At 41.9% G+C, this 24,839-nt stretch overlaps 1 protein-coding gene across 1 annotated transcript in view; it reads left to right on the forward strand.

The window, feature by feature from the left end:
• The first annotated feature begins 2,164 nt into the window (after window positions 1–2,164).
• Window positions 2,165–24,839, forward strand: part of CUNH6orf132 (chromosome unknown C6orf132 homolog) — a 41,393-nt gene continuing 18,718 nt past the window's right edge. The window contains exons 1-2 of the mRNA XM_044432019.1: window positions 2,165–2,312; window positions 18,475–18,590. Coding sequence (XP_044287954.1) covers window positions 2,165–2,312; window positions 18,475–18,590 — 264 coding nt within the window. The remainder of the gene's footprint in view (window positions 2,313–18,474; window positions 18,591–24,839) is intronic.

Below are 24,839 nucleotides of genomic sequence, written 5' to 3' on the forward strand. Positions count from 1 at the left end.
TTTTCATTTCTTCATGATGTGTTATAAAATTCACAAGGTACCTAAATAATATATATACTTCATTCACATTAATCCCTCATAACAAATTACAAGTTTACAATAATTCCAGCCTGCAGAGGCAAGACACTCCTCTTTGACATGAATCTGTACAATGGGGATAATGATTCTGGACTACTGTACATGGTTGTTTTAATTATTACTGAGCTCATATAGGTGAAATGCTTTGAAAATTTTCATTGTTGTAACCCACCCAGGGAGCCGTATGGCTAATGGGGTGGGTTAGAAATCTAATACATAAACAAATAAAAATGCAGAGTGTGCTATACAGAATAAGAATACAGAATACAGTAAGTTTGAATTGTCTTCCATTGACAAAATTAAATTCAAGTCTTTCAAGGAACCTTTTGAGATAGAAATGAAACATGTAAGGTAATAGGGGAAAAGCTTAAAATGAAGTTTATACATTTATTAATGTTGCTTACCTGGAAGTAATTCCCACAAAATTCAGCTGGTGCTTAACCCCTTAACTATAAATATTTTAGTTAGTTTTGGCAAACTATGTCTTACAAAAAACCTTAAGCAGTCCAAAGATCCCTCATCATGGCTTAAACAACAGGTAGAATGTTTTATAAACTGACAGTGGCTCAAGATGTTATGGTACAACCTTCTATTTTCTTTCTTTTTTTTTAAATCCAGTATGACTGCATATTTTAGTTAACAGACATGTCTTTCAAACAGGTTTATTTTCTGATGATGGATTAAAGCAGAGAAGTGTTGACCTTGCTGAGCAAAAATTACTTTAAAAAAAGAAATAAAACCTTCGTGGTGGTATGCATTTTTAATTTACAAAGTACAGTTGCGTGGAGGCTGTTACATGCTCAGCCAAATTTGTCACTAAAATTTGTCTCTAGATAACATTCCTTATAAGGAATTTTCCTTAAGAGATGTTTTTTCCCAGAGAAAATTACTGAATTTTTTCTTCTCATCTCCTAGGGAAAAAAAGCCATTTTGCAGAATAGGATTGCTTTAGCTGTATTAAACCAAGGATGTGGAATTTCTGGCCTGGGGAATAAATGTGGCCCTCCGGTGTTCTGCTGCAGCCCACACCCCCTTTCCTCTGACAACCCATCATTTGGTGGCTTCCCAACTTTTGTGCAATTTTTCTTCATCCTAGAATGGTTGAAATGCCTCTCCTGAGGCTCAGTACTTACAGTAAGAGCTTTAAAGCTACAATATGCTGGTATTTCGAACCCAGCCTTTTGTTTTCAACCCCATATCCTTTCTCACCCACTGCTGGTACCAGGCTCCAGGAGCTTCTCTGAAATAGAATTTGGCCCTTGGACTGAAAGAAGTCCCCTACACCCATGTTAAACATTATATCAAAGTAAGAATGAGGGAACAAGTCTTGTCTTTGATTCACAGTGATTTCTGTCATTTATTATGTCTTCCTAGTTGCATCTTGAAGGGGATAGAAATGATAAGGCTGAATTCATAGAGAGAAATTCCCAGCAGTTGCTTCATGTGGAAGTTCACCAAAGGTTTAGCCTGAACTCACAAGGATATTATAGGGTCAAAAATGAAACAGCTTTGAATAAGTATGGAATTATTATAGTTGCATTTTTCTACATTATACCTTCATTTAAATAAACCCCAAATATCATTGTTTGAAATATATATTTACAAATTCTGAGCCTTGACAGAAAGTTATAAGCTGAAATATATAGTGGCCTGGTAAACTGGGGAATTGATGCATTACCAACCAATGCTCTCTGGACTCTCAGCTTTTTCACTGAAAATCTGGACTTCTCTCTTTTTACCAGGAATTATTGTAAGCCATAAAGTGTCATTGGATGTGGCAATGCTCTGGGGAAGACCTTCACAAACTCAGGGGCTAAAGAGCTGCCTCGCGTTTAACAATGGCTTATTGTGACAGGCTGGAAAGAATGTGACCCAAGGAGCTGGTATGGGGTGTGGCCAGGTAACAGCAGCCAGCCCTCTCTTGCTTCTACCTGCTCAGGTGGTTTGGCTTTAAAGCAGCTGTAAAGGTAGTTCAGGAGACTAGCACCTGTTGGAGCTGTGCACACTAGGTGGTAACTGAGAAAACTGGAAATATGTCTTGCTAGAGGGAACATTTGGAAACGCAGCAGAGACGACAGAAGTAAGGATGAAGAAGCATAACTCTGTGCAGGGAACTTTTAGCCGACTCTTCGGAAAAAAACATGCCAGCAACAATTCCACCAGCTCCCTCTACGCCACCAACCCCCCTTGGATCTTCACACAGGAGGTGAACTCTGACAACCTGACACGTTCCGGTCAGTATATCCTCTCTCAGCATGTAGCAAGCGTGCTCTTTCCCTTCCCCATTTCTGGAACTTTCAAGGGAGGGAGGGCACTGCTAGGGGACCGGTTTTACACTCTCCCTGTACAATCTCACCTGATCAGGCTCCAAGTTGTAGATTGTAGCCAAGGGGTCTCCAGCAAATGTAAAAGCGGGGTGAGTGACATTGGTTTGGGTACATAATTTGTGCTGCCATGGAGAAAGAGAGAAAAGGCACATTACGTAGCAGTTGCCCTTTAGCTGGGAAACTACAGGGAGCATTTGATAGGAATGACTGGATTAAAGAGAAACATGTTGGAACTTGGAACCTGTGAAACTAAACAAGCAGCCTGTGATCAGCCCTCTGAAAACACACACATACCACAAAAACAACAACCAAGAAGAAGGGTAGATTTCCAGGGGTCCCGGTAAAGTGAGGAAAGGGAGCTGATCACCAGACAATTGTAAATAAATCTCTGACATTGTTTGCAAGAGATTTCCTTTGCACTGATTACAGCCACAAGGAAACCTTTGAGGGATTGCCTTTATAAGCGTGGCAGTGGATCAGACTGTTCTGGATATATTATTTCTCTCTTTTATTTTGTAATTGAGTTGCAACAGCCTGGAGGCTCAGGTGGGAAGGTGCCAGTTACAAGAGGCACTGAAGCACTGTTGAGTGTCAGCTAAGAGAACAGGTATCAGTCTGCCACATTGCATTGCAACATTTTGCTACAACAGAGGATTGTGCAAAAATGGCAAGTGCCATAGGAAGCAGTGAAGGTTGTGCAGAGAAGTTTTACAGAAGTTGCAACTTTGGAGTTTACCAGAGTTATATAACTTGTACCTGCATGTAGGTTCAAGATAGGCAGTAGTGCTGCTTCTATATCAAAGACAGTGATATTTGGATGAAAGGGAGAACCAAACAACAGGAAAATAATTCTTTTAATGAGATTGAAAGAATGTGAAACTTTGCCCTTTGGCTTCTTGCTAGTTCAAAGAATGAGTCAGTTCTTTGTTCTGTGGGAAAAAGCCTTTCTCAGGTTTAATGATCAGGCTATGCTTTTCTAGGCATTAAATTTAGAAGACCTTCTGAGGCTCAGTTTTACATAGGACGCTTTGCAGCACTGGGCTTCTGTGTTGAGAATTCTCATGCAGGGTGGCAAGATGTACTGATAGTGGCAATAGTCTGGCCTAAGGATTTAAGGGCATAATTTGCAAAGAACATCTCTGTTGCTGTTCTTCATAATCCCTACTGCTTTTCTTGTTCCCCATCTACATGTGTTCTCTTTTGTCAATTCTGGGGGGCAACTTCAGGTTGAGCAATACATTTATTTGTTGAATCAACATATGTAGCTTTACTATATGAAGCAATGCAAAGGGAAATCTTTCTACTGAGAGAATCACATTGCCTGCTCTTTAAAGTGAAGAACTTTCCATCTTCTTTGAACTGGGGGACATGGGCAAGAGCGTGTGGTCGCATTCGTGTTCAGCTTATGCGTTTCCCATGAGCAACTGGTTGACCACAGTTTGCACTGGATGCTGGACCAGATGGCCATTGTCATGCACTGATGGGACAAATCTGTATAACTTTCCCACATGTCCATTATTGCCTTCCTTGAGAAAGCAGCCATTCTGAAGTGAACCAATGAATAAGGTTCAATGCCAAAATTACCCCATGCCAAAATTTTATGCAGTCCACTTGAATTTAATGTTCGCTTCATATTTTTCATGCTGTGTAGACTAAAAGAGATGGAATGTTTAAGTTAATCTCCACTTTATTTTCCATCGGATGAATTGCAAAGTAAACACGGGTTACCCAACTTGAGATGGGTGTGGGCATATGGGAGTCACTGACTCAGAGATTCCTGAATTGAGATTTGGCCCTTCCCGCTGCCCTACACCTCCCTTAAAGCTATGGGTGCACTCAGCATAGAGATGGCCACACCTCTCATGTGATGTAGTGAATGACAGGACATAATTACACTGGTCATAGCAATAGCCCCTACCAAGTTGTGTTGATTAATTATATAGCTGTTAGGGAGGTCAGGCTCAGGATTCCTCTGAAGTGAAGAGATGCCCCTCCCAGAGATATATCCAGAACATGGGAAGTGGCCCATTCTGGAACAGTCCTTCTTCATACCTTTCAACTATAGCCTTCTGTGCTATTCTGTCTCTAAGTGATAAATCTGACATCATGTTTGATCAATTAAACACTGCTCAGATATTCCTTTCTGGGGCACATCATTGAAGAGGTTTTGTCTTTCATCTGACTGAACACTGGTCAAAAGCGGTGGTGGCAGCGGTGGCTGCTGCTGCTTTCAGGTTTTCCATTGCTATCAAGAAACTCACTTGAAAAAAATCTGATTTTTATGTAGCAATGAGAGTCTAGGAAGTTTTTAACCATATACTGGGCATGCTTCCAGATGTGCCAACAGTCATCATGCAGCCATTCCATCTTTTCCACTTAGTAGATTTTCCATGGTAAGACAAAAGAAATGGTGGAAAAATTGGAAGTTTACATGAGAGAAGCATTGGCATCTGGCATACCCACAAAATTCCATAAGTGAAGCAAGGAAACAATACATCTGGAAGCACACTTAGAAATATTGCAAGGGTCGTTTCTTCTTGAGAAGCAAGGTCTACCAACCCTTGAACCATACACAGTGTTTCTGAGTCACATGCAAGCTGGTTTTGTCTGTATGGTGCAGGGGGTGTGGACAGGGGAGATGGGTTTGCAAAGGTCCCACATCTCTCAAGATCGTAATAGGTTTGCAGCTAGCATTTTCCATCTGCAAGGCAAGTTTGCATCCTGCGCACCCCTCATGGTTCTAGTGCTGCTAGAACAGTGTGCTAAAAAGATATTTCTATTAGAAGTGTGGGTTATATCTCTTATAAAAAAGATATAAATAAATGAATGTGCCCCACAGTTTTGGTTCAGTTCTTGTGCACAAAAATAGAATATGAAGAGTCAGTGAAGTCTGTCTCTACCAAATACCTAGAGCATAGAAACACATATATTTCCAAAATATATGCCTTGCATGTCCAGTGCCAGCTAGCATTCTCAGGTAGGGCAAACATGTCTTCTTTTACAGAGGGAAGTCCTCTGTTTAAAGAATTGTCCTGCCCAGAAGTGCTTTAAAGACCAAAGATCTGCTCACCCATCAACAGTGAGCCCCTGAACAGCATCCTAGGCAGGCACACAGGTCACCTGGTCAAAATTATGGTGAGATGCAATTATTTCAATTATAGTTATTTCTAAATTTGCATCCATTGTTATAAATTACTATAAATTTATTATTTATTAAATTCATTATTATAATTTATTATTATATTATAAATCATTAATTTATAAATATAAATTAGCATATGCAATTACTATGCAAATTTTATCCTCTTACACTGGCAGTTTGTAAGCAGCCATTCTCTTTCCCGAGCAGTTAATCAATCAAAATCTTCACCATTTTCAAAGGTGGAATCTTCTTAAGCAAACTCACACAGCTTACAAACTCACCCCTTCCCCTTGCCTACTTGACTGTTGTACCAGCTTCATTTCTTATTTAGCAGATGGCAGAAGCTAAACTTATCTACTGCAGTGTGGACTGAAGTGTGACTGAAGACCTCCAGAAGGCCACTTTTTGAATAGGTCCTTTGATTGGTTTGGGTCTCCTCTGGGAGTGTTTTGGAGCAGTTCGTGTTAGCACAAACGTCTTTTCCTGTCTAATTTCATATCTGACAATGGAGAGATGAGGGTTAGGTGTGGACCTATAATCTCAGTCTGTCTCAAAAAGGTTTTATTATGTTTTTCTTGACTCAGGAAGGCTTAGTTTGCAAAGCCTCAGTTTAAGCTAAGTTTGTTTGGCTTTGCATTGAGAGGAATTGGCCTGACTCAATCCATGGTGGATTTTTTCTTCGCTGCTGTACAGCTTCTGTCCATTTTAGTGGTGTTCCATAAATGTTCATAATTGATGCCTCCCTGACTTTTTGGCATTGTTACTGTCTTCAAGAGTTTTAGCTTCATTGCTGAAAGCAGGGTTGAGAAGAAGCATAGTGCTCCAATTGTTGTTGGAGTGCAATACCCATCAGCACTAGCCAGTATAGCTAGTGGTTAGGGATAATAGGGGTTACGTCCAACAACATCTGAAGAACCACATGCTTTCTGGCCCAGTTCTAAGGGCTAGGTAGGTGATTAAACTCAAAGCCTGTGGTCTCAACTGTGGGATCTGGAGTTTATTATTAGTGTTAAGGCTGACAGAAACACCAGCTTTTTGCATTGTTCAGGGATGAGAACCTCACAGGTCTTTTTACTGCCAAAACCAGGGATGGTGTGAGCAATCTGTGGACTGTCAGCATTCTCTAAGGTGTAGACTTCAGTCAAATATACCTAAGCCAGGAACAAGCTGGCTGAGTTCTGTCATGTTATTCAGGTTGCCTTTTGCTGCTGACTCACTTGCTGAATGCAGACATGCCCATACGGGCGTCAGGGTAGGTACATCTCTTAGCTTGGTTTGCTGGAGTGCCTTAATTTGGTCTCTCAGCTATTCAGCTTTCCTCTCATTCCACTCTAGCTGCCGTGTGCAGGTTCTGCTCATTAGGAGGATGTGTGTCTGAAAGCATTAATGTAATAAAGGACTACAGGGAATGGGTGAGTTTAATCCTGCAAAAGGAATAGGGAAATGGATCTCAGAAAGGTTATCAGGAGTTCCAGTTCTTTCCAATGCGTGTGTGTGTGGGGGGGGGGGTGATGGAAGGGAAAGCGTTAAGTTCTCCTTCCCACCCTCTGCCCCTCCCATCCCCCCCCCCCTTTTGCAGCTCCAAATCAGCTCCTTTCAATGTAGTTTTGCTTTATGAAAAAAGGCACTGGGCATAAACAAACATATCATCATGATTTACCTCCTTCATGTTGAGTTCCTTTTTTTCCACGTTCCATTGTCCACTCATCAAGCGCTATCTTTAACAGAGATTCCCTGTCTCCAAGGGGACACAGATTTGACAACACATAGATTTATACACCACAGAACGTATTTAGAAGTGTATCTAATCTCTTCCCAGACCACATGGCACCTGTCCTGCTTCGACCACAGCAAACTGAGTAACCAGGCAGTGCAGAAAGCAAGCTCACAATACAGGCAAATGGTACAGTAACCAGGTTTCAGTCAGGTGAGGTAGGCAGGACTGGTCAGATTACAAGCGGAAGTCAAAAACTTGGTTGAACAGTCAAGTACATACCTGATTCTGGAATATGGTTGAGTAGGCATTTGTGGGTCAGGAGCCCAGAAATCAATAAGTCAGACATGGTCAGAGTATCAACTACTGGAACTGAAGAGCAGCATCTGTGCCCATCACTAGCTAGGCATACTCTGAGGATTTTAACATCACAATCTACTGCACCTCTACTCCTGAGGACTCACTTGTGCTTGAATAGTCCTTTTCAGCAAGCAAACACTCCTTCTCACAGAAGATCCACTTGTGTGCCACTTGAGCCAACAATATTCTCAGGGATCGGGGAAGTACTCACCCTCTGCCTCCAAGACAGAGTCCCCTCTCCCAGCCTTGGCTGGACCAGTAGTCCCCTTCCCCAAGCAGCCCAGGTCCTCCTGGTGTGCACCATGGATGGTACAGTGACATCTGCCTCTAGGAGCTCAAGTTCATCCCCAGAAGATGACCTCCATCAGGGTTATGACAATAAACTTGCTAAAACTTTACATAACATTAATTTAAGCAACAGCATTTTTAGAAACAGACAAGTATAAAGAATGCATGAGACCATTTGTGGATGTCTGTGTACCCATCTTTAAAAGCAGTCTCTTTTCAAAGAATGGGATGACAGTTTATATTTTGCTATAAATAGGAAGGGCTTTATAGATGCGTTTTTTTCAGCCAAGAGAAGGATATGTACTCAATGACACTTTGAAACTAAGCTATTGTAAAATGGCATATGGTGCCACAGGTGACAAGCCACTTCGTCAGATGCTAGACAACACAAGGAAGCTGAAAGCTAATTGGGAAGACACATTATAAATTTCTTATCAGGACAGTGATAATATAACTTATTATTATTATTATAGTATGCAGATAAGTAATGTCTCTGCTAAGCCCCCAATTGATGCAGTTATATTTCTGCATAAACTATTTTTCTGCAGAGTAGTTTGCCATTGGTGCTATGCTGATGCAGTTCAGCTCACACATCCCGAAAAGAGGTCATAGCAGGGTTTTTTAAAGTGAGACACTTGATCTTAGAGAGGGAGCATGGAATGGGGACAGGCTGTGGGTATTGTAGCAGCTTGGCTTTCTCACAGTGCTATAAACCTGCCTGTGGCAAGCTGTTGCAACATTGAAAAGGCAGTCGGGCCATTTGAACAGACTTTGTATGGACAGAGCCTACTGCAGGATGACTGGGAAAAAAGGATACTTTGCAGGGAATCTTAAGGAAAGGCTGGGCAAAGTTTTGGAGCTTCTAGATTGCATAAACAAATAAGGAATAAGAGTCTGTGGAGTGCATTTTGCAGCCTTCTTCAACTCAGTGCACTCCATGTGGGTTGCAGTACAGCTCCCACCATCCCCAGCCACCAGGGGGTAAATGATGGGGGCTATAATACAATTCATCTGGAAGGTACCAGGTTAGAGAAAGTTGCATTAGGATGTAAGGCCAATGCACTTAATAAGCAAAATGTGAAACTTGTTTAGAGAAGTTGTGGTTGGACAGCAGATTGCACAATGTCTGGCTTTGGGGAAGCCACTTTGTCTCTGTTTTGACATGCCCTCTGTCAAATGAATTGTTAAGGCGATGCTGATCTGACCCAGGCAGGAGAATCCAGTGCATGTTTAATCAGAAGTACTGTATTCTATAGTCTGATAGGTGCATTCTCAGTATAGTGGCCTTAATAATGTTATGAAGGAATACTTGGGATGTATAAGGGACAGGTTCCAACTTAACCAGAGAGACTGAACTCTTCTATATGAGACATTTATTGTGCGCTTGCCATTCCCTTCACATGGATGATTACTAGTTCTTTAGATGACATTGTAACCCTCCAGTTTTATATTGTTTTTAAACAGCACTTTCTATGAGGTTTTTAGGGAAAGGAGAATGCAGTATTTTTTTAAAATAAAATGCAATCCTATATCCATCAGTGGATGTGGACTATTTGACTATTTCACTGTGCAACATAGAGGTTATGTACAGGAAAGGAAAGCAGGAAAGGAACATATACCATGTAGTGCTTGGTTCTCAGTTCACAACAGAACCAAAAGGAGACACAGCAGATTGACAGTCTCATGTAGAAGAGCCCAGTTGCCCTGGCACAATTCTGCCTCCACGCTGCAGTGCCGTTCTTTCCCCATGGGAACCCATCCAAATAGCCACATTCTGATCTGACTGAGTCAACCCCAGTCATCTCTCTGTCTCAAATAGGTAATGTGAATGGTGCAACCCTAACTCATATGTGCTGTTTTGCACATCCTGGATGTAATCCATATATGACAGATGAGCATCCAAATTATATCTTGTCACCTCCTCAAAAAGGTTCCAAAAATAGAAGATCAGTTCCAATTGCAAGATGCATGGAAATAATTATACAGCTGGCTAATGAGATGTCACAGATGCAGTTCTGAGAGTGTGTTTGTGTTTTGATGTGGATATTTGTTGAAGAATGGCAACATGAAACCTAAGCAGCTGCTCTCCCTGCAGAGAGCGAGAGCTAGAGCGAGAGAGCGAGAGAGAGAGAGAGAGAGAGAGGCAAACTAAAAGGCAAACTGGCTACACAAGTAAAACATTATAAGAATGGATGGATTTGGGTGTCAGTGACACCTATCACCAGGACAGAACAGGCAAAAAGGTAATTGAGGAATTTCAGCTACAAGTTTGTAGGTAAGAGGAAAGCATAATCAGAAATAGGTATTTACCTCAGAAATTATACTGTGTTCTCTTTCCTGGACAGTCCACTGACTGCAAAGAAGAACAAAGGTATCAAGCTGCCTGGTTCAATATTTGTGTGCATGTGTAAAGGGAACTCCTTTAATTAAGGTGAATCAAAAGAAAGAAAAAAGTGGAAGGGTTCTGCTATTGTAATCCTCCAGAAGGAACTCTCCCAACTGGGAAATGGGCATCAAAATCATTCATCATAAGCAAGTATAAATGATGCAAATTGGAGCAAGAAACCCCAAGTTCAAGTAAAGGATGATGGAATCTTAATGAACAACCAAGAAAGAGAACTCGGTGTTGTAGTGGAAATCTCAACAAAAGATGTCAAGCCCATAGGCAGCTTCTGTAAGAATGGCAAACCTCATGTTAGGCAAAACTGGGAAAGGAATTAAAAATAGAACTGCTGATATTATACTAGTTTTATATAAACTAATGATGCAATAACACTTTGAATACTCTGCATAGTTCTGGGCATGGCACCTAAGAAAAGATATTGTAGAATTAGAAAAAAGTACACAAAAGTACACCTACCATCCAGAGGGCCTTAGGATTTCTTTAGATTCCCAGATCTGAGGTTGGAAAAGAGCTTCAGCCTTGGATCCCATTCCCCATACTGAGTGTTTCTCTGATATCAGAAAAGGAAGGGAATCTTGGAAAGGGGACTGGAGTATTCCAGGGGAAGGGAGGAAACAAGGTAGAAAATGAGAATGTAGCCTCATGCCCACACCTGCAAAGTGCTGAGTTGGTTCATATCAGCTGCTTTGCAGTGTGCGAGCAGCATGGAAGTCACCTTCACCTTCACCTCCACCATTCCCCACCCTACACAGGAGTTTGGAGGGTTCCCAGTATCTGCATTAGGTTGTGCCTGAACATGATTGAAGGATAGGAAGAATTCCCCTATGAAGAAAGGTCATAACAGGATTGTTTCACTTAGGAAATAGGTAACTATCTATTTAATTATTGTTAAATTGTTGGATTGTTGCTTTGATTTTTGTAAGCTGCCCTGAGATGTTTTTGTGTATAGAGCAGGGTATAAATTTTTTAAATAAATAAATAAGGTAACTAAGGGGAGATGTGATAAAGGTGTGCAAAATTATGCAGAGTGTGGAAAAGGAGATGTTTTTCTCCCTCTTGCAAAATATTAAAACCCAAGATGATCCCATGAAACTGATTGGTGGGAGATCCAAGACTGATAAAAGGAAATACTTCTTCACCCAGTGCATGATTAAATATGGAATTCATTTCCATGAGATGTGGTAACCACCAGTTTGGATGCCTGCTTTCAAAATTAAGAAATTCATGGAAGAGATGGCCATCAATGGCTACCAATCCTGACTGCTTTATGCGGCCTCTGTATCAGGCAGTATGCCCATGTAGTAGAGCAGTTGCTGAGGAACATGGGCAGGAAGATGATCTTCCACTCATGTCGTGCTTGTGGGTTTTCTATGGGCAACAGTTGTTTGGCCATACTGTGAGAACAGAATGTTGGACTACAAGGCCCTGGTCTGATCCAGCATGACTCTTTTCTTATAAGAGCACTTCCTTGATCAATAAGCTGAAACTTGGGCTTTCTCTACATGAAACATTTGTTGTGTGCTCAGGATTCCTCTTTCACAGTAATTTGCCGGTGCTTTACGCCACATCCTCCTTTTCCAGGACCTCTCCCATTTGTTGCATCTATTTCAGCAGGTTTTTCAAAATTAAACAACTTATGTTCCTTCTACTATTTGGACATGATAGAATAAGTAGGAATCAGACTGTTACATATTTGCACAATTTCACTACACTGCAGTGCCATTTAGTGGCTGCATAGTAGGATATAGAAAAGTATACACATGTAACAAGGAAAAAATGTAAACTAGAACTAATTTTACTCCTGAAAAAAATCTGGAAGCAGAAGTGTTAATAAAATGGTGGGTTAAAAGCCTCAAGTAGAGGTGCCCCGGCATTCATAATCTAGTTCATGTGTTCTGCAATCATGGAACATTTCCAACTAATCTGATATAAACTACCACACATAGTGCAAGTTAAAAAGTGCTGAAAAGGGACACATTTGTACTTAAACTGCAGCTCTGTCTATCATGTATTTCTTTTAAATTACTGATGCTCTTTTTCAGGCATTTTGAGGAGATTGGCTGGTAAATTCTGAGTAGTGGTTTAAAGCAGTGGTTTTCAACCTTTCCACAGCTGGGGACTGGTGAGGAAACAGGAAAGCCACCTTGGGGACCGCTGAGGCAGACAGAAAAAGCACCATGTCCATAATACAGTATTCTGTGTATTAGTGTCGAAACACAATACCAAAATAAAAAATGAAAAATCCAAAACAACCAGAAACTGGGCAACAAAAAATACCAACCAAGGAATAAAATTCTGGAATTGTTATGGTGTGGCTCTCAGCAATGCCAACCGAGGAAAAGGTGGTGGAACACAGCCAGCCGCTGCGCTGGTCCATGGCAAGTGAGATGCAGTCCACCAAATGCCCAGCAAGGAACCTCGTGTGGACTGGCACCAGGCCATGGACTGGTGGTTGAAAACCACTGGTTTAAAGTTAAAAAGGCTTTTCTGCTCCACAAAAGAGTATGCCAGGCATACCCCATTTCTCTCCAAAAGCTAGGATACTGCCAGTCCTCCAGTGTTTTTGGAGTACTGAGAATACCAATCTCCTTGTCAGCATTCTGACACTGGGGAAGGAGCAGCGGGAAATTGCCAACTAAGCCAGGAGTGAGGTAAATCTGAGGGAGGAGTCATTCTGCATAATAAATTATAAAGATGGATCCATCCAGGTGTCAGTGACACATATCAGCATGACAAACCAGAGAAACAGATAATTGAAGAGGTATCGCCCTGAGAAGTGGGTGCCCAGCCCTTTCCACTGTAGTGCTGAGGTTTATCCATTGCCTTTCCTAGACAATCCACTCACTGCAAGGAAAAGTGAATCTCCCTACTTGAACTATGTGTGTGTGTGTGTGTGTGTGTGTGTGTGTGTGTGTGTAATCACTGATCATGTGGCACACTTGTCAAGGTATTAGGCTAAACTTCCCATTTTCAGTCTTTGTGAAGCTTGAGCCAACACAAGATCCTATTAATTCTGATTTTAAAGGTACAGGATTTTTATAATTGTGTGTGTGAGAAATATTTAATCCTTTAGTGAAACTCTCTTTTCACTTTCACACTAAGCTTGGATCAATCATGAAAAGTAATTGATTGGGATGGGAGTGGACCTCTTCATGTGGGAATTCATCCTTTTTTATTGCTGATGATGCATTTTCTGTGTGTTTCCCTTCTTCCTCCTTCCTTTAATGTTTGCTTTCTCTGTAGAAAATTGCTACAGAGCAGCCCTTCAAGCAGAGGTTGGGCTTATAGACTTGGAGTGTCTCTGCTGATCATGGCTGTTAATTCAGTCTCTTATTAAAATAAATTATGGGCTGTTCTCACTACTAGAAAGAACAGCTCAGAGAGGTGTGGTCTGTGCAAGAACATAGGGCTGGAAGCTAAGAACTCCCCAAATTCTATTCCCAGCTCTGAAACCAACACGACTATCAGGTTTATTTCCCTGTCATCTTTACAAGGGGGGTAATTATCTTTCACACAAGGTTTAGAAGGAATGTTTGCACCCATAAAGGCAGCACAGCAGCAGAAAGCAATTTGGTGCCTTTCAGAACTACACCTCACACAGTCCCTGATCATCGGCCATGCTGGCTCGGGTGTATGGGCACCGGTGTTCAGAAACATCTGTCCAGCAGCAGGATATCTCTTACCACAGACAAATACCTTCTTTCTTCAAACGGGCTTGTTCTAGAAGGTATAAAAGTCAGGCATTTACTGACATTCCACTGTAACAATAAAAATTCAGTCTGGATATAGTCTGAATGAGTTGTGCTGCTTGGGAGAAACCAGGAAACAGCCACTGCTTCTGGCCAGAGGAGAAAGTGGCCACAACCAAAAAGAGCTCTGTACAGAAGCCAATATTTAAAATAAAACATGGAAATGAATTTGCAAAGCAGTTTGTTTTGCTCTGTAGGGTGTGCCTGTGAAGCATTCATGACTGCAAAACATTTTTATTATCACTTTGCATACTGCCTGAACATTCAAGAAATAACTTGTATTGGGGGTGGGGGGCATTTCCAGCCAAGATATATGGGCACGGGGAGGAGAGAAGGTTACTCTCATTGACTTGTCTGGCTCCCAAATCATGGGCATTTGGAGTTAAAGAACTAAACTTTTTAAAATATTTTGGTAATCAAGAGGCCCCATACCTCTTTATTATAATTTTCTGAAAATGCTGGTTATCTTAGTGAATTTGTAAATGCCTTGTAAGAACTGCAAAATGACAGTATATCATAGGAAGTGAAGTGATGGAGAACAATTGTTCCATCATGCAGTTGTATATGCAAAGTGGACTATATGCTAGGAGTGGTTTTTGGGTTGTTGGGTTTTTGTTTGATTGTTGGTTTGTTTGCTTTTAGATTTTTTATTTCTTCAAATCTCAGGATTGCAGTAAGCTTATGGATAACTGCCTCTTTTGTGTGTATGATGCCATTTTGGCTAAATAACAGCAGCCTGAATTATTTGAGAAGTGGAATCTTCAACAAAAAACTGCAGTGTGGAGAGTTCCTGTTTAATCAATCAATCAATAAGTGACTATTGACACTTTCCTTTCCTGTTTCCATTCCATTCTCCTCTGCCTTAGAGTTTTCCATTTCTTTTCCCCAACAGTCAATCAGCATTCCATGCTGTTTTGGTTTCTCCTTGCAAGTTTTCTTAAAAATATTGTTTGTATTTCCAAAAACAGTTGAATCCTCCCCATAATCTCTCCCTTGTGTTCATGGATGGTGCTATTTTGACTAAATAAGAACCAGCACTAGAACAATTGAGATTGCTCTTAGTCTCTACAATGAGGATGAATAAGGCCTGTTTAATATTCAAGTATGTCTGGTGTCCCTTCAACACTGGTTCCCCTTGGAAATGACAACTCAGAACTTCCAATGACCACTGATTTTCTCTGGTTGCCCTTTTTGATGTGGTTTGTTATTTTTAGAGTCCACATTGCTAGTTTTTAAGAAGCTTGTGCAAAGGATAGACTTCTTACCCAGCTTGGGATCCCAGTAAGATGATGCAATTTAAAAATAAAATCTGAATTGCCAGTGATGGGGAAATGCAAATTCTAGACATAGAGATGGGCTACTGGTGTTGCCTTAAAGAGGTTTAAGGTGTTTGCTAGTTGTTGTCTTAACCTGTGCAGTGAGATGTCCTGTCTCAGAAACCAGATTTGGAGTGGCATTTAAGTAGCCATTGCCAATTATTTGGTTTATTGTTAGATTTTTACCACTTAGGATATAATGTCTGAATTGTCTGTTCAAGGTGCCAAAATGTCTTAACCACCCCTGGCTTACACACTCTGAGTGTTTTGTGTTGTCCCCCGCTGGATTTGTACCCTTCCTATATCACCCTCCCTCCTTTTGTACTTTTCTTGGCTACTGGAGTAGAGGGGAGGAGGACCCCTTGCAGTTATTTTTCACATTCATTCTGGGGTTGGTACCGAAAGACTGGGTTTGCCCAGCGAGTGGGTCAAACTGGGACATTTCCAGTTCAGCTGTGATTGTTTCCATTTTTCCCATTCTTTGGTGCCTTTTCCATTCTTTGGTGCCTTGCTTAGCCAACAATAAAGCAGTGAGGTCATGGAAAACATAATTGCTTGTTTCAGCGTGGCCCTCTTGACCTGCTTTGGCCCCCTACCACCCACCACCCACCATTCCATGGAACCCTCTGCTGTAATGTGGTTCAGCTGCGGCAGAGAAGAAAAGCCACCTCTTTTTAAACCCCCAGAGTCATGATTCACTGCTGAAATGTGATGGTGCTTCAGGAAAAAGGGGCTGTTTTAAATTTCAATTTGCCCCATGAGCAGGCTGTACCAGGGTATTTCCAGGTAATTATGTAGCTATGGCCACAAGGATTGTTTCCTAATTCTTTCCATTCCTGATGTTTTGTTTAGGCAAGAATGAAGCAGCATGGTAAGGGGGGGGGGGGAGTTGCCATTTCTTTCAGCCAAGCCTCACCCTGTACCTGTCACTCTAGAGTCTATTCACTCGCTGTATGGAGGAATTCATTCGCTCACTCACTTGTCCTTTGCTCTGTGCAGTGTTTCTTGCAAAGCTGCCACCAGACAAAAGGTGCTGTGGGTGCTGGCTGCAACACTGAAAGAGCAATGATAGTCTTGAGCAACAACACTGAGGGCTTATTGTCCTTGTATGTGATTAAATGGCCAAGATCTGCAGGAGTGATAAACTTTTCATACACTCCTGTATGAAAGCAGACTCCCTGCCCATGGGGCTTTGCAGCTGGCATGCTAGGACCTAAAGAAAAGGATGTAGCTTGGAATTCAGCAGAGATTTCTGGGCAGTGCGGTATGGTTGGCAATGGGCCATTACCTGCACCATGATGCCAGAGACAGGCCTGCCTGCCAGCCAGCCAAAACCTGCATCAGTAGACATAGCCACTTGCTTTCTGTGGGGGTATAGCAAGAGAGCAAGGGGGATCAAAAGCATGGGCTTTCTCACCAAACCTGAAAATGCTTGCTTGTTTAATTCCTTTCTCCTTGCCATGAGTGACTCATCAGAGTTTCAAAACTATGGAGCTGTGCTGCCAGGACTCACTACAGATCTGCTCTCTGTGTCTGCTGTAGAACCTGCCAGGGTTGAACAGTAGATAAGCTTGTTGTGTTTCAATGGGAAATAGCCCAATCATCTAGGTGATTTCACTAGGTCAGAGGTGGGTAACCTGCTCCCCCAGGGCCACATGCAGCTCTTGGTCTAATTTCATGTGGCCCTTAGCCTAATTTTGAAAGCCCTCTGCAGGGAATCAGCAATATGTCCCTTCCCTGACAGTCCATTGCATGTGAAAGCAAAGGGAGACAGGTATGTGAGCACAGAGAGAGAAAGCAAAAATAGCTACAAAAAGAGAAGAGGGGCGTCCTGCTGCTCACCATGGCTCTGGACAGATTACCTGTGAGAGAATTAACCCCCTGACACAAGGTTTCCTGTCCATGCGCTGTGTTGTTTTAAAAAAGTCACTTTACCTTCCTTCGAAAAGGATTGTTTTGAGGATAACATGGTTTAACTTATTTGGAGGAAGTTTTTTATTGGAATGCCAATATGACAGTTGGGAATGGATGGAAAACAAAGAAATAGAATCATGTATTAATTATAGAAATTGTTCACCCCATATGTAGAAATTATGGCTGCTGTTGGTAATATAATCAACGATGGACTGCTATTGGCATATAAGCAGTAGTCCCAAACTGTCCTTGGGAAAATGATTGATAAATGACTATTACAATTATTAAGACTACTTCAGAAAGTATATGTATTTAAACCCACTTCACACATTATATATATTTTAGGCATACACCACCTAAGATGTTTTAAGCACACACCTACAAATGTAAGTGTGACAGTTGCAACTACATGTTTGCTAACCAATGCCCCCTCTGCATCTCTTTGCTGGGTTTGCAGTTGGTAGCAAACCTGAATGTGCTTCTGTGTAATATCCCTCATAGCCTCCAGGCCCTATATTAAAAAATAACACATGAAGTGAGGTGGGGATCATCTTTTAGCCCAAGGGTTAAATTCCATTTTGGAGAAAATGTGAAGGGCTGCATTTCAGTGGTGGTGGACTTCATGGAAGGCAAAGGAGAAAAATTAGAAAGAGAAAAAACAGCACAGAAAAACACTGAATTATTCTTGGTTGGGGGAAAGGGAGTGTAGTCAGGGAACAGGGTTTGGCTGTCTGAGAAACCTGGCAGGCCAGGCTTGGTCCCCCACAAAGAGGGCCAAATTTGGATCCTTGCTTGAAGCTCCTCATCCTCATTATCTCTAGAGTGCTGCTGAAATCATGTGCCCAGCTATGTGGCTGTTGTTCTAATGGCCAACAGTTCATTCAAGGTCAAGGTATTCACCCAAACAAATCTTGAACATCATTGGACACATGCAGGCATGGAAAATATCAGAAGCTCTTTACGCTGCACAGCCAGTTTGACAAAGGAAATTCAACTAGATAGAGAAAACCTGACTAACTTAGATGATCCTGTCGATATATATCAGATTCATATTACAAGGTTTAAAAAGTGACTCAGGAATTTCTTCATAAACCTTTGGAGTTCTACCCATCACCCTGGAGGAAATATTATAAACAATGTCTGAACATGGTTGCCTTCTTACTTGTTTTTCTTTTGGTTTAGGTCAAGTGGATGGCATTTATTATGGTGACAATCACTTTGGTTCAATGACAGATTCGGGAACAGCAACGCTTAAAGCACGCCCAAGAGTCCGGCCTTTATTGACTTTCCTACCCCTTGTGAGTATTTGTTATGTGCTCTGAACTGACAGGGTTCATTTGCATGATATCTATCAAATGCTGCTGCTATATTGCACTTATAAAAAATAAGGAAGTTCATAATGTTTTGGCTTGGTTTTGGTTAGGAACACCAAGATTTTCAGTTTCACTGGCTTATTTTCCAGGCAGTATCTCAGAGATGGTGGAGAGGGAGGGACAATGAAAAAGTTCATGAGCTTTAACATTCAGGGCATAATTAGAATAATGAGCTCCAATACTGTACAAATTTAGGTGACACTCAAAAGTATATGCAAAGGAGTTGTGTGTTCCCTATAGCCAATTCTAGTCAATAGTCTGGCAGAAGCTCTCTGAGCCATTTGGAGTTTCCCAACACACTTCACAGGTAACCCTGTGTAGAGCACATTACAGTAATCCAAATGGGATATAATTAAGGCATGTGGCCCTGTGGTCAAATCAGACATCTCTAGGTATGGAGGCAGCTGGTATACTAATTATAATTGTGCAAGTGCACTTCTGGCCACCCCCAAAACTTGGGCATTCAGGCTCAGGGTTAAGTTCAGAAGTACACCCAAGCTGTGACCTATGTGTTCAGGGGGAGTGTAACCCCAACCAGTACAGGCTGAATCCCTATTCCTTGATTTGCCTTTCAACTGACCAGAAGCATCTTTGTCTTGGTCAGATTAAGCATCAGTTTGTTTGCCCTCAACCAGTCCATTACTGTCAACTGCCCTGATTCAGCCACAAATATTCCTTGGCAGGAAATGAAAAGAAGTGTTGGGTGTTACCATACTTTATGAACTCCAGAATAATGTTCCAATAAAGCTTGTGGAATGTATCCCTCTAACCTTTGTGGACTTCCTCTTGTGCTCAACTGCATCTGAAAAAATGAGCCAAGCTGAGAAGTCCACTTGCAGAATGAAGGTTATGTAACCAACAGCCTCCTTGTCTGCCACATGGTGCTGCACGTGCAGTAGACACAAAGGCTGCTGCATATGAAATGGAAGAGAGATGTCACTTGCACAATGGCTGCTCAGGGTTTAATTCCTGGCACGTGCCACAGGAATGCTGGGTGCACTCACCAGAACTTGGACTCACAGCTGCAGCGAAGCAGAATGGAGTCCAGGGAGCTGAGCCCAGGGAATCTGATGGATTCCAACCCTCAAATGGATTCCTAACAGATCCCTACCCCAAAACCCCAGACAAAAGAACCCTGAGGCACTCCGCAAGTCAATGGCCAGGGACTTGAACAGGAGTCTCCGCACACAGCCTTCTGGGTCTACCTCTCCAGGAAAGAATGGAGACACTTTAAGACAGTGCTTTCAGTTCTGTAATCAAGCGAGGTGACGAAGAAGGATATCATGGTTAATGGTATCAAAAGGTGGAAAGGTTCAGCAGAACCAATAAGGACATACTTCACCTGTCTAGTTCCTGGTGTTGGCCCCCTACCAAGGCAACCAAATCTGTTTCCATCCCATGATCAGGCCTGAAGCCAGATTTAATGGGCCTAGACACTCCATCTCATCTAGGAGCCCCTGGAATTGGGAAACTGTCCTACACTCTAAGATTTTGCCCACAAATGGAATACTGGAGACTGGTTGATAATTACTGCAGTGGGATTCAGGGAGAGCTGTTCAATTGTGGGTGTCATCACCACTTCCTTCAGGCAGACTGGGGCCCTGCTTTGACTACAGGAGGCATTAGTCACACCACATACCCATTTCTGCTTTTATGAGCCAGAACTGCAAGCATCCAGAACAAGTTGTGGCTCTCACTTCTCCAATAATCCTATCCACATACTCAGACTGTACAAACTAAGAGTATCCAATAAAATTGGACAAATAGGAGCCAAAGTTTGCATCCACTGGGATTGTATCAGCTACAGCATCCAAGTTGGAGCAGATCTGAGTGACTTTGTCTACAAAGTGCTGAGCAAATTGTTCACAGTTGGATGTCAAGAGATCTGAGTCCTACTGTTGCAGGTCAGTGTATAAAAAAACCTTAACCACCCAAAACATCTCTGCAGAACAACTCTTTGCAGGAGCAGCAACAGCAGAAAAGAATCTCTTCTTTGCTGCTTACAACATCACAAAGCAGGCCTTCAGTTAGGCTCTAGTCAATTTTCAGTAGGATTCATTTTAAGTTTTCTGACAATGTCTCTTTAACTCTCATCACCACCAGCAACACCAACAACTCTCATTGTTTCATCACCACCAGTCTGCTAGAAAACCAGAATGCTGTGGTGTGTCTGCTTTGTAGGAGAAGGCACACAGGAGTAATTGAGTTCTCCATTGGTCATTTCTCCATTCCAGAGACTGGTTAGGGCTTTGACAGAATCGCCTATCAACGTAACTGGAAAATTCCTAAGAGCCATCAGGAAATCAGTCATTTCCATCAGCCTTCTTGAGTGGACTATCTTAATCAGCCCTCCATCCCTGTAGAGGTTCTTAGCACCAGTGAGTCTAAGACCTACCAGGAAATGATCCGTCCATAACAAGAGTTCCTCTCTCTTAGATCACTAACAACCCACCCAGCACAGAAAACAAGATCCAGAGTGTGCCCAGCAATAGGGTGGGGAGCAAATACCATTCAGGACAGACCCATAGTTGTCAAGGTGGATGTGAAGTCCTGAGCCACTCCAAACAGGGTGGAACATGGTTGTTGAAATCCCTAGCAAAGCTGAGAAGTCTCCAGCCTCAGTCCTGACACTACCCAGGGGATTGTCAGGGCCATCCAGGTTATTCGAAATGTAGGACAAAGTGGGGATGGCCGATACCCTATTATTGTACCATCTCTCATTACAGCATAGCTTTCGCCCTCACCACACACACACACACACACACTTTCATACCTCCTTCTGCCCTACATAACTGTGATGGCTGCCCCTGACTCCCAAACAACAACTATCATACACATGGCAGGTTGTTGTGCCATCCAGACCAGGGCAACCAACCCTATCATGTGTGCAGGGAATTGGCTACAGAACCCCAAGCAAAGGCTGGCGGAAACATCCTCGCTGCTCTTCCCATGGGGTCCCTGCTGCTTGCCAGGGCCAGATGATCTCCTAGTGTCCATGCTGTATTTGGAGGTAGCTGGCACACTACTGCAGCCAAGACTGCAAAGCTCACAGTTACATGACTGCAGCTTTTAAAAAATGTCCAAGAAGTAACAAATTTAAAAAGGCTCAGCAACCTTGGGCCATTTCTGCAAGGTGTCCTGGACACTGTGAAGGGATTGCCCGTAGCTGACAAAATAGGGATTATGAAAGTCCGCTTTTGGAACTTCTGAGAAAAGAAGTGTAAAAAGAAAAAAGAAAAAAAAGCCATGGGGAGCCTAAAATAGCTTGCAATCATGGCAGTGAGTGAGAAAATGGCACATTTCTTCTGTGGTGCCCCTGAGATTCCTGTGAAAGGACCACAGGGGCAATAATAACTCATGGTGAGTCCAATAGTACATTGGGCTCACTGAGGATTGTTTACTTGGTAACCAATCCACCATGGTTTATCGCCAACACAGGTCAGTGTGACATGCAAATCCATCACTTCTGTGTAGTATTTTTGGGAGACAGGAAAGCCTGGCATGCAAAGGAAGGGGTGCATATAGTCATTTCTGTCACTGAAGTTTATCTGGCATAAATCTGGATCCAGGGGACCTTTGTGTATGATGAAGTATTTAAACTTTCCCAACACACATGCAAGGCAAGGAAGAACTCTAAAAGAACTTCCTGGTAGATTTAATAGGCAGTAAAGGTCTAGGTTAGGTATGGTTTAGCAAAAATTATTCTGGATGTCAACTTGGTTGACAGGATCAACATCCTTCAGGCAAGCAAAAATGCAAATTATTCTAGTTCATGTGGTTCCTCAATATGTTGAAGTGATCCCTGTTGTGTCATAGCCTGTTAATTTCATCTTCAGCAATAACTCAAATTAATCAAATTAATGACTAATTGAAGATGTGTGGGAAGAAGGAAAAGCAGCAAACATGTGGGCAGAATTGGTAAGGCTATAGTTTAATGACAGCTTAGATTAGAATGTGCCACATGCTATTATTCTAGTGATTATATGTACAATCTAGGAGTGAATGTGTTGGATGATTCCAAAATGGTGAGAGTGAAGCTTTCAGTAGAATCTGCTACTCTGAGATGCCAACACTTACCCAAGTATGGAAAGGAGAATCCTTATTGACCAGATTCTTTCAGCTTGAGGGCCAGATTCCACTTTGGAGAAACTCTTGGAAACCACACTGCAGTGGTAGGTGGGGCTCAAGGCAAAGAGGATGCAGTCAAAAATACAACCCCTCCTCCAGCATATTCACCAGGTTAGATACAGAATAAAATGCATCAGCTGAAAACTCTTACTGCCAGTAACTAAGCTTCAAGAGAGGCAATTCACTCTTTTAGAATGGATTTGATGTTGTCATTAGTCGCGAAGTCGTGTCCGACCCATCGCGACCCCATGGACAACATTCCTCCAGGCCTTCCTGTCCTCCACCATCCCCTGGAGTCCACTTAAGCTGTATAAAACTAGGGAACCAGCAAATGATTATTGGTTGGAGGAAAGTTGGGGGGCCAAGCTGAAGGAGGTTTGGTCATCTGTGGAATGCAGATTTAGTCCCATGTCTAAGGTCTTCTGCCTTTATAGAAACAGTATAATGGGAGCTATTTGGATTCTGGGATCATTCAAAAGTTCAGAAGATGGAGAATTCAGCTTTGTGAGAATGTCTGTTTTTATTTTTCTACTAGGTAGTAGTGTTAGATTTTTAAGAGCACAGTATTCATAGCCAAGATTATAACAGGGTTTTCTGGGGAACCGCTCTACTTCCTTGGCTCCCTCTTGTTCATAAGGCACAGTATGGTGGTTTGTGGGCTTGCTGGGTGAAATTTCTATTCATTTTCACTAGGCAGTTGTGTTAGATTTGTTACTTCTGGATTCTGGGTCAGCAAGCTGGAGCCAGAAAACAAGTTAAAAACACCAAACATTTCCTTTCAAATATATACATTAATATAAGGAATCCATAGATCTGCATAAGCATCCACATGACTTGACAGTTGTAGGAGGTATGTTCAAGATCTTCAATCCATTGAGCAATGGGTTGTGGGTGTTTTTCCTTCCAAACTTGTAGTATAAGCCTCTGTGTAATGGTAAAGGTCCTCAATGCTTCTGCTGTTCATCTGGTAACCTCCAATGCAAACCCCAGATTTCAGAGTGACAAGCCAAATCTCTGGATAAGTGTTTGGTAAGCCTACCCCTAAGTGAATGGGCAGTATGTTTAACATAAAATCTCTGCTACATGTGTAGTAACAGTCAAGATAAATAATTTGTGGTGATTTGTGGTAAGTTCAGAAGATGAAGAATTCAGTTTTGTGAGAATGTCTGTTTTTCTCTTTCAGTAATAGGTAATTACAAATTACAGATAGGTAATTTGTGGTTCAGTGTATGTTATCCATTGGGTAACGTTCAGATCTGGAAAAAGTGTCAAGATCTAAATCAGGGCAGCTTCATATGCTGCTTTGAATTCCTTTTGCCCTTTGCAGTGTTACTTTCTATGCAGAGAGAAGTATATATGCAAAAATGTATTTTGCATATTGCATCACATATCTGACACTTTGGGTAGTGGGCTTACCTTTTCTATTATGAGAATCTCATTCAATGAATCTTGCTACAGATGCAAAGGCTGAGTTAGGTATGTTCACAACTTTATGACTACAGTATCGAGTTGCTTGTAAGAATGATCTAGGACAGATTAAATATCTCCACATGGTCTTCCATATCATCTCTTCCACAATGCTTTCCCAAGTGACAAGTGATACATAGCCAGTACATATGAAAATTAAGTTTGATCCATGTAGAATCATACTTTAGATTAAACCCATTGAAAACTATCTCCTTGATTTTGGTAGGTCTTCTCTAAGTATGACTCTAGTCTGAAACCAACCAACCAACCAACCAACCACTGAATATTGACTTCCAGTCTCATATGCCTTCTGGAAATCCATGTTTTTAAGTTAAATCTGTTCCTTCATGTGTTTCCTTTGACCTCCTGCTTACACAAGGAAATCATGCTAATTAAAGAAATGTCAAGGGGAGTAACATTAGAAGCCAGTAAGGGAGAAAATGATATGGGTCAGGTGTTATTAAGGAAATACTTAAGTCAGTAGGGTTGGAGTGGTATCTCTGAGCCTGTCAGTATCACATACAGTGTCACTGAATGAAACAGGAAGAATGTAGCTTATACTGCAACTTAAATTTCATG

Source organism: Varanus komodoensis, unplaced genomic scaffold (assembly GCF_004798865.1).
Source record: "Varanus komodoensis strain SLA01 unplaced genomic scaffold, ASM479886v1 scaffold1, whole genome shotgun sequence".
NCBI lineage: Eukaryota > Metazoa > Chordata > Lepidosauria > Squamata > Varanidae > Varanus > Varanus komodoensis.